Genomic DNA, 16303 nt, shown 5'->3' on the forward strand with positions numbered 1-16303 from the left:
CATTTGAACCATTTGACGGCATCGTCTGCAGACAATGTAAGAGGGCTGTTGCAAGAACAGTGTAGGGTCTGTAACACATCCTTCAGGAACGCCTTCTGTTTCATTCGATGATTTTGCGTCAATTACTGAGTAATAAAATTACGAATCCAGTCGCAGAACTGTGTAGGCACGTAATTTATTACATTTTCTAACGTGAGGAGCTAAAACATGGAGATCCTCTGCCGATAGAGCACACATCGCTGGGCGATCTGATTAGGGAATGGGTGTACGACAAAAATTAACGGTAACATCTGTATTTCATTGAATCATGAGTCACGGAATACTGTAACTACGCCATGAAAAATACCCCCTTCCGTTCGGAAATTCCTGTTACAAACTTCTAGGATTTTTGGGGGAGTGGGTACATGATATTTTGAATAGGAACCAATGTCTGCAGACGTACCGTTTCCGTTCTATGACGGTTTCGGTTCAGATCTTTAATTCATCCGCTTCTACATCTACATCTACATACATACTCCGCAATCCACCATACGGTGCGTGGCGGAGGGTACCTCGTACCACAACTAGCATCTTCTCTCCCTGTTCCACTCCCAAACAGAACGAGGGAAAAATGACTGCCTATATGCCTCTGTACAAGCCCTAATCTCTCTCATCTTATCTTTGTGGTCTTTCTGCGAAATATAAGTTGGCGGCAGTAAAATTGTACTGCAGGCAGCTTCAAATGCTGGTTCTCTAAATTTTCTCAGCAGCGATTCACGAAAAGATCGCCTCCTTTCCTCTAGAGACTCCCACCCGAGTTCCTGAAGCATTTCCGTAACACTCGCGTGATGATCAAACCTACCAGTAACAAATCTAGCAGCCCGCCTCTGAATTGCTTCTATGTCCTCCCTCAATCCGACCTGATAGGGATCCCAAACGCTCGAGCAGTACTCAAGAATAGGTCATATTAGTGTTTTATAAGCGGTCTCCTTTACAGATGAACCACATCTTCCCAAAATTCTACCAATGAACCGAAGACGACTATCCGCCTTCCCCACAACTGCCATTACATGCTTGTCCCACTTCATTTCGCTCTGCAATGTTACGCCCAAATATTTATAATCGACATGACTCTGTCAAGCGCTACACTACTAATGGAGTATTCAAACATTGCGGGGCCCCCCAGGGGGTCCACAACTCTTTTGTGGATACGTGCGTAGCGAGCACGGGACCCCGAGCTAATGTGGCCCTCCTTCCTTTCCAGGCTGCACACCTTCCTTTTCCGCATCCTTCCCTATCCCCCATCTTCGCCCCCCCTCCCCTCACCTCTGGCTCTTTCCTTCCCTTTCTCCCCCTCTGGGAGTATGGTTTGTGCCTACGTCCGGAGACGAACGCTCGTAAATGTACCGCATTCTTCGCCTTCTCTGCTTGTATGTCTTCATCCTTCCTTTGTCCTTCTCTTTTCCTTACCTCTTCTCTTTACCCTTTTCTCCGCTGCGGCGTTTGAGACCTCTCCTCTTTCCTTTCCCTTTCTTTGTTTTTCCCTTTCCCTTTCTCTTTCTTCCTCCCTGTGCGTGTCTGAAGGCCGACCCACGCATTTTTGTGCGTAGCCGGTGACGGGGTAACGCGTAATTCCCCGCCCCGGGCCCCGCGTAGACAGGTAGGACACGTACGTACCCCCTGGTAACACGGCCAGGCCTAGGGAGGGGTGTTTACCCGAGCTGATACCTTCCGAAAGTGCCGATTGGTCCCTCCGTCCGTTTCTCGGGAGGTGTGAACAATCACCTAAGGCGGGAGTGGCCTCAGAGTGGGCCCCCACAAGGGAGGAGCACGCCATCGGAGACGCCGGTAATCATGGGGGATTCTTCCGCAATGGTTTCCTCAACTTCCACTATGTCTGCTCACAAACGTAGGTTCACTGAGTCTCAGCCACAGACAGTTCTTCCATTGTTGCCACAGTTCCTTGTTGTTTCTTGGTCTGACGAAGGTCACGACTTCTCCACGGTCAACCCTTTCATTATTCAGAAAGGTGTCGACGCAATTGCAGGTCCTGTAAAGTCTTGTTCCAGATTACGAAATGGCACCTTGTTGTTAGAAACAGTCAGTGCCCTCCAGGCACAAAAATTGCTGCGTACTTCACTGCTCCACACCTTCCCTGTCCGGGTTGAAGCGCACCGCACTTTAAATTCCTCGCGTGGAGTCGTTTATACACGCTCCCTCCATGGATTGTCTGACGAAGAAATTCAGCACTACCTGTCTGACCAGGGCGTAATGGCTGTTCATAGAGTTATGAAAAGGGTTGACACGAACATCATTCCAACCCACACTGTCTTCTTGACATTTGACAAAGTTCAACTCCCATCGAAAATCAAAGCAGGCTATGAGATAATTTCCGTTCGCCCTTACGTCCCAAACCCTATGCGTTGCTATCGGTGTCAGCAGTTCAATCACACCAGCCAGTCCTGTTCCAATCCGGCCAAATGTGTTACGTGTGGCAAGGATGCCCATGAAGGTGCTTGTTCACCTCCATCCCCTCGTTGCATCAACTGTATGGGTGACCACGCTGCTTCCTCTCGAGATTGCCCCGTTTTTAAGGACGAAAAGCTCATCCAGGAAATCAGAGTGAAGGAAAAGCTGTCGACCTTTGCTGCTCGAAAATTATTCACCAGTCGACAGCCCACCGTGCCTCAGACAGGAAAATACAGCACTGTCCTTGCTTCTCCTCGGCCAACAAAGGAGGCGGCCACGCAGACTTGCGACTTCACCTTTAGTGCCACGGTCGTCAGATCGGCCAGCACGCAGATCGCCCGTTCAACCTCTCCACTTTTGCCTGCCCACTCTCTGGCCCACCCTTCGTCGGGCTCTGCTAAATCTCGAGCCCAAAAGTCAGGCACCAAGACTTCGAAAAAAGAGCATACTCGTGAAAATTTTTTATGTACCCCAACTTCACAACCATCAGTTCCTCCTTCATCTAAACATCATACTTCCAAGAAGGCTACAAAGAAACCCAGTTCGTCTCCTTCTCTGCCAAGGCGTGTCCTATCTACAGCACCACCTGGCGGAAATCGCCCTCGACCGTCTTCTGTGTCACCGAGGCGCACTGCTTGCGGCCGATCAATCGGCCGATCGCTGGTGGCAGGAGCTGCTCCTGAACAACCTATGGATCAGGATCTTCTGCCTTCGGCTGAATGCCATTCCATGCTGTCGGTCGCAAGCTCTGAGCAGTCGTTGAGTTGACGGCAACCTTGGTCACATTCCTCCATTTTCTGTTCACCTTATGTCCATTATCCACTGGAATATCCGCAGCATTCGAGCCAATCGGGATGAATTGTCGATCCTCTTACGATCCTGCTCGCCGGTCATCTTCTGTCTTCAGCAAACAAAGCTGCGTCCCCATGACCGCTTTGTTCTCCTTCATTTTCAGTCTGTCCGATATGATCTCCACTCTGTTGAAGGCACTCCAGCCCATGCAGGACTCATGATTCTTCTCCATGATACTCTCCATTATCACCCAATAAACTTAAACACTTCCTTCCAAGCTGTCGCCGTCCGTCTTTCTCTTTCTGGATTCACATTCTCTGATGCTACTGTATACATTCCATCGTCCACACCAATGGCACGAGCTGAACTCCTTCATCTTCTTGGTCAGTTTCCATCCCCCTATTTGCTGGTTGGGGACTTCAATGCCCACCACCCGCTTTGGGAATCTCCACATCCTTGTCCACGTGGCTCACTATTGCTAGACGTCTTCCACCAAGCGGATCTAGTTTGCCTCAACACTGGGGTCCCTACATTTTTGTCTGCCTCCACGACAAATTTATCTCATTTGGACCTTGCGGTCGGTACTGTTCCGCTAGCTCGGCGCTTCGAATGGTTCGCCCTTGATGATACACACTCGAGTGACCACTTTCCATGTGCCCTTAGGCTGCAGCCTCGACTGCCATATATGCGCCCGCGACGCTGGAAGTTTGCCCAAGCCGATTGGACACTTTTTTCGTCTCTAGCGACATTCAATGACCGGCACTTTCCCAGCGTCGACGATGAGGTCACACATATTACCGACGTTATTCTTACAGCTGCGGAACGTTCAATACCACGCACCTCCGAATTGCCCCGGCGCCCCCCAGTTCCTTGGTGGAACGAGGCGTTCCGTGACGCAATACGTGAGCGGCGACGTGCTCTCCGCGTTTTCCGCCACTATCCTACTTTCGCCAACTGTATCCGCTATAAGCAGTTCCGTGCGCGATGCCGTCGTGTCATCCGCGATAGCAAGAAGGCAAGCTGGAAATTCTTTATTAGCTCATTTAACACCTTCACTCCCTCCTCGGAAGTTGGGAGTCGGCTTCGACGGTTCTCAGGCGCGCCTAGTTTCTCCCCGGTCTCTGGGCTCACTGTCGCGCATGACACATTAGTGGACCCCGCCGCAATTTCTAACTCATTGGGTCAGCACTTTGCTGAGATTTCGAGCTCTTCAAATTACCCGCCAGCGTTTCTCCCGAAGAAACGTGCAGCGGAAGTGCGACCTCTTGCTTTCTCCTCTCAAAATCGCGAAAGCTACAATACTGTTTTCTCCATGCGGGAACTCCAACATGCACTCTCTTCTTCTCGCTCCTTCGCCCCAGGACCGGATGGTATCCACGTCCAAATGTTGCTGCATTTATCAACCCATAGTCTGCGTTACCTCCTTCGCCTTTATAATCGAATTTGGACCGACAGTACTTTTCCCAGACGATGGCGGGAAGCTATCGCCGTTCCTGTTCCGAAACCTGGAAGGGACAAACATCTCCCCTCTAGCTATCGCCCCGTTTCTCTCACGAGTAGTGTCTGTAAGGTTTTGGAGCGTATGGTGAATTACCGTTTAGCTTGGTGGCTGGAATCCCGCAGTCTTTTAACACCTGCCCAATGCGGATTCCGAAAGCATCGTTCTGCAGTTGACCATCTTGTTGCTCTCTCCACTTAGATCATGAACAATTTTCTCCGGAAACGCCAAACAGTAGCAATATTTTTTGATCTGGAGAGAGCATACGATACTTGTTGGAGGACAGGCATCCTCCGCACACTGTTCTCTTGGGGCTTTCGAGGTCGGCTGCCCCTTTTTCTTCGCGAATTTATGGCAGAGCGCACATTTAGGGTGCGGGTGAACACTACTCTCTCCCGTACTTTCTCCCAAGAAAACGAGGTACCCCAGGGCTCCGTGCTGAGTGTTGTACTGTTTGCCATTGCCATCAATCCAATTATGGATTGTCTCCTTCCTGATGTCTCGGGCTCCCTCTTTGTGGACGATTTTGCGATCTACTACAGCTCTCAACGGACCAGCCTTCTTGAACGACGTCTTCAAGGATGTCTCGATCGCCTCCACTCTTGGAGCATCGAAATCGGCTTCCGTTTCTCTCCCAGTAAGACCGTTTGTGTTAATTTTTGGCGACGTAAGGAGTTTCTTCCGCCCTCCTTACATCTAGGTCATGTCAACCTTCCGCTTTCAGACGTCGCTAAATTCTTGGGTCTTATGTTTGACAGAAAACTGTGCTGGTCCTCCCACGTTTCCTATCTTTCGGCTCGCTGTCTGCGATCCCTCAACACCCTCCGTGTCCTGAATGGTACCTCCTAGGGAGCAGACCGAGTGGTCCTTCTCCGACTCTATCGCGCCTTAGTGCGCTCGGCCGTCTATTCTTCGGCGTCTCGACTCTATCCACCACCGTGGATTACGTTTAGTGTCTGGAGCTTTTTACACCAGCCCTGTGGAAAGCCTTTATGCTGAGACTGCTGAACCTCCGCTGTCCAATCGGCGAGCAGTCCTTCTGAGTCGTTATGCTAGCCATCTGTCTTCCATGCCTGCTAATCCAGCCCATGACATTTTTTTCGACGCCTCCTTTGATGTAGGGAATGCAGGCCGGGAGTCCGCTTCCGTCAACTGCTCCATTCTCTTTCCTTCCGCTTTCCTAAAACCTTCTTGACAACTTGGGGTACAGCACCGCCTTGGCTCCGTCCCCGGACCTGCCTGCTCCGTGACCTTTGTCGATTTCCCAAGGATGGTACCCCTTCACTTGTTTATCGTCTGGTATTTGCTGCTCTATGTGCACAAATGACGGACGCCACATTTATTTACACCGACGGCTCGAAAACATCGTTAGGTGTAGGGAGTGCCTATATTGTTGGCGACACCCCAAATCACTTTCGGCTTCCCGACCAGTGTTCGGTTTATACTGCGGAGCTTTACGCTGTTCTCCAGGCTGTCCACTACATCCGCCGCCATCAGCGGATACAGTACGTTATCTGCTCAGATTCTCTCAGCTCTCTCCTCAGTCTCTAAGCTCTTTACCCTGTGCACCCTCTGGTCCACCGGATTCAGGACTGTCTGCGCTTGCTCCACCTGGGGGGCGTCTCGGTGGCGTTCCTCTGGCTCCCGGGACACGTTGGTATCTGTGGAAATGAGGCGGCCGATATTGCAGCCAAGGCTGCAGTCTCTCTTCTTCGGCCAGCTATTCAATCGATTCCCTTCGCCGATCTACGGAGCGTTTTATGTCGTCGTGTTGTTCATTTATGGCACGCGCATTGGTCGACACTTCCCCATAATAAATTGCGGGACGTGAAAGCTCTTCCTTGTGCTTGGACCTCTTCCTCCCGAACGCGTCGTCGGGAGGAGGTAATTTTAACTAGACTCCGGATAGGGCACCGTCTTTTTAGCCAACGACATCTTTTAAGCGGCGATCCTCCCCCACTCTGTCCCCACTGCTCTCAGCTGTGGGCGGTAAGACACTTTTTAACTGAGTGCCCCTATTTTAATCCGTTACGCTCCCGTCTACAGCTATCGCCTCATATATCGTCGATTTTAGCAGATGACACGCGCTCAGCTGATCGCGTTCTCAAGTTTATTAGTGCCAGTGAAATGACGTCAGTCATTTGAAGCTTTTTTTGGGGACAACCAACCCCTTTCTGTAGTGGATTTTTAAGCCTTCCTTCTGCTTTTAGTTTCTCCAATTTTATGACTTTCGTTCCCATTGCTGCTGGTTTCCATTTTCGGTTTTTTACTGTTTCCTAAGTCACGGACCGGGCGCTAATGACCATAGCAGTTTTGCGCCCTAAAACCAAAACAAAACAAAAAACAAACATTGCGGGATTCTTTTTCCTATTCATCTGCATTAATTTACATTTATCTATATTTAGAGTTAGCTACCATTCTTTACACCAATCACAAATCCTGTCCAAGTCACCTTGTATCGTCCTACAGTCACTCAACGACGACACCTTCCCGTACACCACAGCATCATCAGCAAACAGCCGCACATTTCTATCCACCCTATCCAAAAGTTCATTTATGTAGATAGAAAACAACAGCGGACCTACCACACTTCCCTGGGGCACACGAGATGATACCCTCACCTCCGATGAACACTCACCATCGAGGACAACGTACTGGGTTCTATTACTTAAGAAGTCTTCGAGCCACTCACATATTTGGGAACTGATCCCAAATGCTCGTACCTTAGTTAAGAGTCTGCAGTGGGGCACCGAGTCAAACGCTTTCTGGAAGTCAAGGAATATGGCATCCGTCTGATACCCTTCATCCATGGTTCGCAAGATATGTGAAAAACGAGTTGCGTTTCGCAGGAGCGATGCTTTTTAAAGCCGTGCTGATGCATGGACAGCAACTTCTCTGTCTCAAGGAAATTCATTATATTCGAACTGAGAATATGTTCGAGAATTATGCAACAAACCGATGTTAAGGATATTGGTCTGTAATTTTGAGGATCCGTCCTTCTACCCTTCTTACATACAGGCGTCACCTGCGCTTTTTTCCAGTCGCTCGGTACTTTACGTTGGGCAAGAGATTCGCGATAAATGCAAGCTAAGTAAGTAGCCAATGCAGTAGAGTACTCTCTGTAAAACCGAATTGGAATCCCATCAGGACCTGGCGATTTATTTATTTTCAACACATTCAGCTGCTTCACAACCCCAAGGATGTATATCACCGTGTCCTCCATACGGGAATCTGTACGAGACTCAAACGGCGGTATGTTTGTACGATCCTCTGCGTGAAAGATTTCTCAAATGCTAAATTTAAAATTTCAGCTTTCGTTTTGCTGTCTTCCGTTGCCAGGCCAGACTAGTCAGTGAGTGACTGGATGGAAGCCTTCGACCCGCTTACCGATTTTACGTAAGACCACAATTTCCTTGTGTTTTCAGCAAGATCTTTTGCTAAAGTATGACGGTGGTAGTGGTTGAATGCTTCGCGCATCGCTCTTTTTACAGCAGCACGAACCTCTACTAACTTTTGCGTGTCCTCATTCTCCCGATCTTTCTTGTATCGCGAGTGCAACTGTCTTTGCTTACTGAGCATTCTCCGAATTGCGCTTTTAAACCACGGTGGGTCTCTTCCATCCGTAACCCACTTTTTCGGCACATACTTGTCCAATGCGTGATTTACAATGTGTTTAAAATTTGCCCATAATTCTTGCACGTCCATCGTACTGGAAGTAAATGAAGTCGATTCATTTACTAAGTGGGATGCTTCTGCTTGAAGAATTGAATTAGATGTGAAGCAGTACAATTACTAGCTAAAAATTCGAAAGGAAACATAATAAAACATCCATTTATCACTTAAGCACATCTACATCGACATCCATACTCCGCAAGCCACCTGGCGGTGTTTGGCGGAGGGTACCTTGAGCACCTCTATCGGTTCTCCCTTCTATTCCAGTCTCGTATTGTTCGTGGCAAGAAGGATTGTCGGTATGCCTCTGTATGGGCTTTAATCTCTCTTATTTTATCCTCATGGTCTCTTCGCGAGATATACGTAGGAGGGGGCATTTGTTTGTACTAACAATTAATACTAAAATGTAGACTTTCACGGCCGGAAATATCATGTCCATTATAATTATCCAGGCTGCTATGCCGTGGTCGGTTGATGAATTCCGTGTCGATTCCTAACGTTTCGTCTCCGACTGCGGGAGACATCTTCAAGGGGGTCCGTAGCTTGATGGAAGGTCCAACACACCCACTGGCTCGCTACTGACTGCCGCTAAATTCTGTGTCCGCGCGCTCCCACGCCGCGGCGTGACGTCACGTGCTTTGAAAGCGTCAGTGCAATTGGCCGCTGTCCGTCGCCGTCGATCGCCGTTGCCATCACCCAGTAGTGGACGGGTGGTACACATCTTCTTTAACACCGGCATCCATATACCGTTTAATTTCACACCCTCCTCCTTTCGGTTGAAATTATTTGGGTGTTTAGCGATTTCGATTGCCTCCCTGTAGAGCCTTTCGTAGTATCCGCTTGTGGTTGCTAGTACTTGCGTCTCCTCGAAACGAATATTGTGGTTCCCTGGCTGGAAAGCATGCTCCGCAACAGCTGATTGTTCCGTTTCGCCTCTTCTACAATTTCCCTCGTGCTCTTCCAAACGTTTAGAAACAGTTCTTTTAGTGGTACCCACATAAACATCACCACAGCTGCATGGGATCCTATACACTCCAGATTTTTCCAATGGTTTGCGAGCGTCCTTGGCAGGCCTAAGGTATTCCTGTATCTTCCTGGTGGGCTTGTAAATTACGGTAATATTCCGCTTCGTCAAGATCCTCCCTATTCTTTCCGTTACATTTTTAACAAACGGCAGGAAAACCTTAGATTTTGCAGTAGCCTGTACGTCAGTATGATTTCTGCGTGGCTGCCTCAACGCAAGTTTTATTTCGACGGACGAATATCCGTTCTTCGTTAGTGCATTGTGGAGATGTTCCATCTCAGCGTCGAGCAACTCAGGTTCACAAATATTTCTAGCTCTGTCCGCTAACGTCTTGATAACACCCCGCTTCTGTTGTGGGTGGTGGTTCGAATCCCGGTGCAAATAACGGTCCGTGTGCGTGGGTTTGCGGTACACTGAGTGGCCCAAACTACCATTTTCGTTTCTAAACACAAGCACATCGAGGAAATGTAATTTGCCGTCTACCTCCTCCTCCATTGTAAACTGAATTCTTGAGTTTATACTGTTCAGATGTTCGTGGAACCGGCTTAGTTCCTCCCTACCATGTCTCCACAGCACAAACGTGTCATCCACGTATTGGAACCATACATTTGGTTTATTGCTGGCAGTACCTAAGGCCTGTTCTTCGAATTTCTCCATAAAGAAGTTTGCAATTACGGGACGTAGGGGGCTTCCCATAGCCATGCCATCCGTTTGCTCATAAAACTGTTCATTCCACTTGAAATACGTGGTCGTCGAACAACACTTAAACAGTTCTGAAATGTCGGCAGGAAAAATTCGATCCAGCTGTTCCAATACATCATTAAGTGGAACCATGGTAAACAGCGATACAACATCGAAGCTGACCGGTATGTCCTCCGGCTGGACCACTATGCCATTCAATCTGCTGATGAAATGTGTCGAATTCTTTATATAAGAGTCCGAACGGCCCACATGTGGTTTCAACAGCGTAGTCAAAAACTTGGCTAACGAGTAGGTAGGCGAACCAATGGCACAGAAACAGTGAGAATATTAGCGAATGCAAAACCGCCGAAAAGTAATATAACTGTGGGTGAGAGAAGAGCATTAAAACTCCTGAATGACGACGATAGTATTTTGGTTCTCCCAGCCGACAAAGGAAGCGCAACGGTGATTATGGATGTGGCCGACTATCAGAGTAAAATTGCTGATCTACTGGATCCGCAAGCATATAGGAAGCTGAATAAGGACCCCACTAACAGCGTTCTCAGAACTGTGTCGCGGTTAATAAAAAAGTCCTCCAATGAAGAGAGTGTACAGAAAGGTCTCTGCACTTCGGTTGCGCTACCACCGAGGCTTTATGGATTGCCCAAAATTCATAAAGAAAATGTGCCGTTAAGACCGATACTAAGTGCCATTGGTTCGGCCACCTACTCGTTAGCCAAGTTTTTGACTACGCTGCTAAAACCACATGTGGGCCGTTCGGACTCTTATATAAAGAATTCGACACATTTCATCAGCAGATTGAATGGCATAGTGGTCCAGCCGGAGGACATACCGGTCAGCTTCGATGTGGTATCGCTGTTTACCATGGTTCCACTTAATGATGTATTGGAACAGCTGGATCGAATTTTACCTGCCGATATTTCAGAACTGTTTAAGTGCTGTTTGACGACCACGTACTTCAAGTGGAATGAACAGTTTTATGAACAAACAGATGGCGGGGCTATGGGAAGCCCCCTAAGTCCCGTAATTGCAAACTTCTTTATGGAGAAATTCGAAGAACAGGCCTTCCACTGTTGTCCTGCTGGACCAACAAAACTCAAACAGGTCTGAATCCAAATGTCGCCAGTTGTAGCGGATGACCAGTGGTGGCACGGACGTGAACAACCTAGGAAAAAATGGTTCAAGTGGCTCTGAGCACTATGGGACTTAACTGCTGTGGTCATCAGTCCCCTAGAACTTAGAACTACCTAAACCTAACTAACCTAAGGACATCACACACATCCATGCCCGAGGCAGGATTCGAACCTGCGACCGTAGCAGTCGCGCGGTTTCGGACTGCGCGCTTAGAACCGCTAGACCACCGCGGCCGGCAACAACCTAGGACGCCACCCTAGCTACATGTGCGGCGGTGCCTCGTTGCCTGCGGCTGTCACGTCCTGTGGTTCACTTCTGTCTCTCAGGCAGGATGCTGCGGTGTTATGGTCCGCTTCAGCAGTGTGTTTGTGTTTGCTCGGCAGGCCCGGCCCTGTGGCCGTCGTCGTCCCCGGAGTGCGGCGGCCGGCGGCAGAGCCCCGTGGCGCTGGACACCACGTCCGCTACGGCCAGCCACCAGCCGCGCCTGCACTGGTTCGGCTGGCACAACCTGCCCGTCTCGCAGCACGTCGCCAACAACGGACACACCGGTGCGCCGGCTCCCTCTACAGCTAGCTGTACACCCTCGCCGCTCACACACCTTCATTCATTTCAATCCTCCACTCTCATACACTACTGGCCATTGCTACACCACGAAGATGTCCTGCTACAGACGCGCAATTTAACCGACAGGAAGAAGATGCTGTCATAAGCAAATGATTAGCTATTCTGAGTATTCACACAAGGTTGGCGCCAGTGGCGACACCTACAACGTGCTGACGTGAGGAAAGTTTCCAACCGATTTCTCATACACAAACAGCAGTTGACCGGCGTTGCCTGGTGAAACGTTGATGTGATGCCTCGTGTAAGGAGGAGAAATCCGCACCATCACGTTTCCGACTTTGATAAAGGTCGGATTGTAGCCTATCGCGATTGCGGTTTATCGTATCCCGACATTGCTGCTCGCGTTGGTCGAGATCCAATGACTGTTAGCAGAATATGGAATCAGCGGGTTCAGGAGGGTAATACGGAACGCCGTGCTGGATCCCAACGGCCTCGTATCACTAGCAAAATGGCTCAAACGGCTCTGAGCACTATGGGACTCAACTGCTGAGGTCACCAGTCCCCTAGAACTTAGAACTACCTAAACCTAACTAACCTAAGGACATCACACACATCCATGCCCGAGGCAGGATTCGAACCTGCGACCGTAGCGGTCTTGCGGATCCAGACTGCAGCGCCTTTAACCGCACGGCCACTTCGGCCGGCTATCACTAGCAGTCGAGATGACAGGCATCTTACCCGCACGGCTGTAACGGATCGTGCAGCCACGTCTCGATCCCTGAGTCAACAATTGGGGACGTTTGCAAGACAAGAACCATCTGCACGAACAGTTCGACGACGTCAGCAGCAGCATGGACTATCAGCTCGGAGACCATGGCTGCGGTTACCCTTGACGCTGCATCACAGACGGGAGCGGCTGCGATGGTGTACTCGACGACGAACCTGGTTGCACGAAAGGCAAAACGTCATTTTTTCGCATGACTCCAGGTTCTGTTTACAGCATCGTGATGGCCGCATCCGTGTTTGACAACATCGCGGTGAACGCACAATGGAAGCGTCTGTTCGTCATCGCCATACTGGCGTAGCACCCGGCGTGATGGTATGGGGTGCCATTGGTTACACATCTCGGTCACCTCTTGTTCACATTGACGTCACTTTGAACACTGGACGTTACATTTCCGATGTGTTACGACCCGTCGCTCTACCCTTCATTCGATCCCTGCGAAACCCTACATTTCAGCAAGATAATGCACGACCGCATGTTGCACGTTCTGTACGGCTCTTTCTGGATACAGAAAATGTTGGACTGCTGCCCTGGCCAGCACATACTACAGATCTCTCACCAATTGAAAACGTCTGGTCAATGGTGACCGAACAACTGGCTCGTCACAATACACCATGATGAACTATCGTATCGTGTTGAAGCTGCATGGGCAGCTGTACCTGTACACACCTCTGACTCAATGCCCAGGCGTATCAAGGCCGTTATTACGGCAAGAGGTGGTTGTTCTGGGTACTGATTTTTCAGGATCTATGCACTCAAACTGCGTGAAAATCTTATCACGTCAGTTCTAGTATAATATATTTGTCCAATTAATATCCGTTCATCACCTGCATTTCTTGTTGGTGTAGCAATTTTAATGGCCAGTAGTGTATTTTGGCATCAAGTGTTTGTGACATTCTCTTCTCTCTCACTCGACTAAATAAACAGCCGTGCAAAACTTAAGGTTGAAAGTAACGTTTGCAAGGTTTGTGAATGCCAAGTGACATAGCCCAATGAAGCTTGGACCATAAATAGAAAAAAATAGTACTGACTGTAACTGAAAGATATAAACAATGATTACACTTTTATTCAAAGACAATAGTTGTACTGAAGATTTATGATGGTCCCCTGGACATCACTGAAGATAGGACACGGTTCATAATAGTGTGCATGGTCACCATAGACGAAAATGCATTCTGTGCAACGTTTCCCCATCCTGACTACAAAGTGGGTAAAGAGTTCTTGTACTAGTGAATTCCATACCTCCACCAACGCAGATGACAAACCTTGAACTGTGGTTGGTGCATGTGGAAGTTCTTCAGTACGTCTCCACAATGCATCGCACATGTGCTCGAGAGGAATTGGGTTGGCCACTCCAGTCACCGAATATCCTCTTCTTCAAAGAGCTTCTCCAACTGTTCTGTTCGATGTGGTCGCGCCTTCTCATGCATAAAAATGAAATCAGGGGTGAATGCACCACTGAGATGAACCGCACGGTGAAGGACTACTGTGTCACAATAACTTCGACTGGTGACTGTACGGTACTCAAAGATCTGAATGTCAGTACGCCAATCCAGCATTATGCCTACCCATTTCATAACACCTGGACCACGAAAACGGTTATGTTTGGCAACATGTGCATTACATACCCTCATAAGGCGAGAGGTGGAAACCTGTAATGCACACAGGATCAATGTCCCATTTGGTGCCTCTTGTGTGATGGCGTGCGGAGGCATAATGTTGCACGGTCCTATGGCTTCCTAATCATTCAACATGGTGCACTCACTGGTCAAAGCTACTGTGACAAGTCCCCATGTGCATCTATTCAGAAGTGTGTTGGGCCTCTACAGTTGGTTATCGTGGGTGCAATTGGGAGAGAGAGTGAGTGCGATTTTATCTTATCTTCTTTTATCGCATTTTCTACGGTTTAACAACATTAGTTTCAGCTGATCTTCGTGTGCGCGCTGATAAGCTCGATGTTGAGCGTCGCTATTTCACAAACACAAACATTCAGCCATCACTTCATTATTATGGATGAAAGTCTGCAACCGCAACTATGTCGAATAGCGTAGCTAGTGGAGCTCCAGCAATGAGCCCATAATGGGCCGACCTGCTCGTTCCCACAACTTCAATCCCATCGAGAGTGGTGGTGAGATGCGGTGGGGAAACACATCGCAGCACCAGCGACCACCCAGCAATTACCAACAGCGCTGGTGGAGGAATGGGAAGCCGTACCACAGGAACTCCCTGGCAACCTTGTGGCCAACATGGTAGCTCGTTGCAGAGCATGCACTACCGTTCGTGGTGATCAGTTTATTCCATTTACGCTCCAGATTTTATCGAGCTATGATACTTGGTATTGACACATTATGGGAAAGTTACTTTCATCCTCAAGTGTTGTACACCAGTATGTTGGTCACACCTCTTGTCCAATTCACTAGAATCTCTCTAAACCACATACCTCACCCTGAGAGAGAACTTAGCAATAAATCTTAAACTAAAATTAAACCCTGTATCAGTTAGAAGAATCGTAGTAACAAGATGTCTAGGGGCATCCTGAACGAACGTCGTAAATTTTTAAATCATATATAGAGGAATGGCACATAAAATACAACCATCATGCACAAAATTATAACTGTTGCAAACAGACCATTCCAGCTTCTCTTGAAAACAGACCCCCCCATGAACCACATACCTCGTTATCAGGAGAAAGAAAACTGGCGTTCTACGGATCGGAGCGTGGAATGTCAGATCCCTTCATCGGGCAGGTAGGTTAGAAAATTTAAAAAGGGAAATGGATAGGTTAAAGTTAGATATAGTGGGAATTAGTGAAGTTCGGTGGCAGGAGGAACAAGACTTTTGGTCAGGTGAATACAGGGTTAAATACAAAATCAAATAGGGGTAATGCAGGACTAGGTTTAATAATTAATAGGAAAATAGGAATGCGGGTAAGCTACTACAAACAGCATAGTGAACGCATTATTGTGGCCAAGATAGACATGAAGCCCATGCCTACTACAGTAGTACAAGTTTATATGCCAACTAGCTCTGCAGATGGTGAAGAAATTGATGAAATGTATGATGAGATAAAAGAAATTATTCAGGTAGTGAAGGGAGATGGAAATTTAATAGTCATGGGTGACTGGAATTCGAGAGTAGGAAAAGGGAGAGAAGGAAACATAGTAGGTGAATATGGATTGGGGGAGAGAAATGAAAGAGGAAGCCGTCTGGCAGAATTTTGCACAGAGCATAAATTAATCTTAACACTTGGTTCAAGAATCATAAAAGGAGGTTGTATACATGGAAGAACCCTGGAGATACTAGAAGGTTTCAGATAGATTATATAATTGTAAGACAGAGATTTAGGAACCAGATTTAAATTTGTAAGACATTTCCAGGGGCAGATGTGCACTCTGACGACAATCTATTGGTTATGAACTGTAGATTAAAACTGAAGAAACTGCAAAAAGGTGGGAATTTAAGGAGATGGGAACTGGATAAACAGAAAGAACCAGAGGTTGTACAGAGTTTCAGGGAGAGCATAAGGGAACAATTGACAGGAATGGGGGAAAGAAATACAGTAGAAGAAGAATGGGTAGCTTTGAGGAATGAAATAGTGAAGGCAGCAGAGGATCAAGTAGGTAAAAAGACGAGGACTAGTAGAAATCCTTGGGTAACAGAAGAAATATTGAATTTAATTGATGAAAAG

General features: G+C 48.1%; 1 protein-coding gene across 1 annotated transcript in view; it reads left to right on the forward strand.

Moving 5' to 3' along the window:
• Positions 1-16303, forward strand: part of LOC124719032 (carbonic anhydrase 2-like) — a 179579-nt gene that overhangs the window by 110373 nt on the left and 52903 nt on the right. The window contains exon 5 of the mRNA XM_047244701.1: positions 11654-11818. Within this exon, the coding sequence (XP_047100657.1) occupies positions 11654-11818 (165 nt within the window). The remainder of the gene's footprint in view (positions 1-11653; positions 11819-16303) is intronic.

This window comes from Schistocerca piceifrons, chromosome 10 (assembly GCF_021461385.2).
Source record: "Schistocerca piceifrons isolate TAMUIC-IGC-003096 chromosome 10, iqSchPice1.1, whole genome shotgun sequence".
NCBI lineage: Eukaryota > Metazoa > Arthropoda > Insecta > Orthoptera > Acrididae > Schistocerca > Schistocerca piceifrons.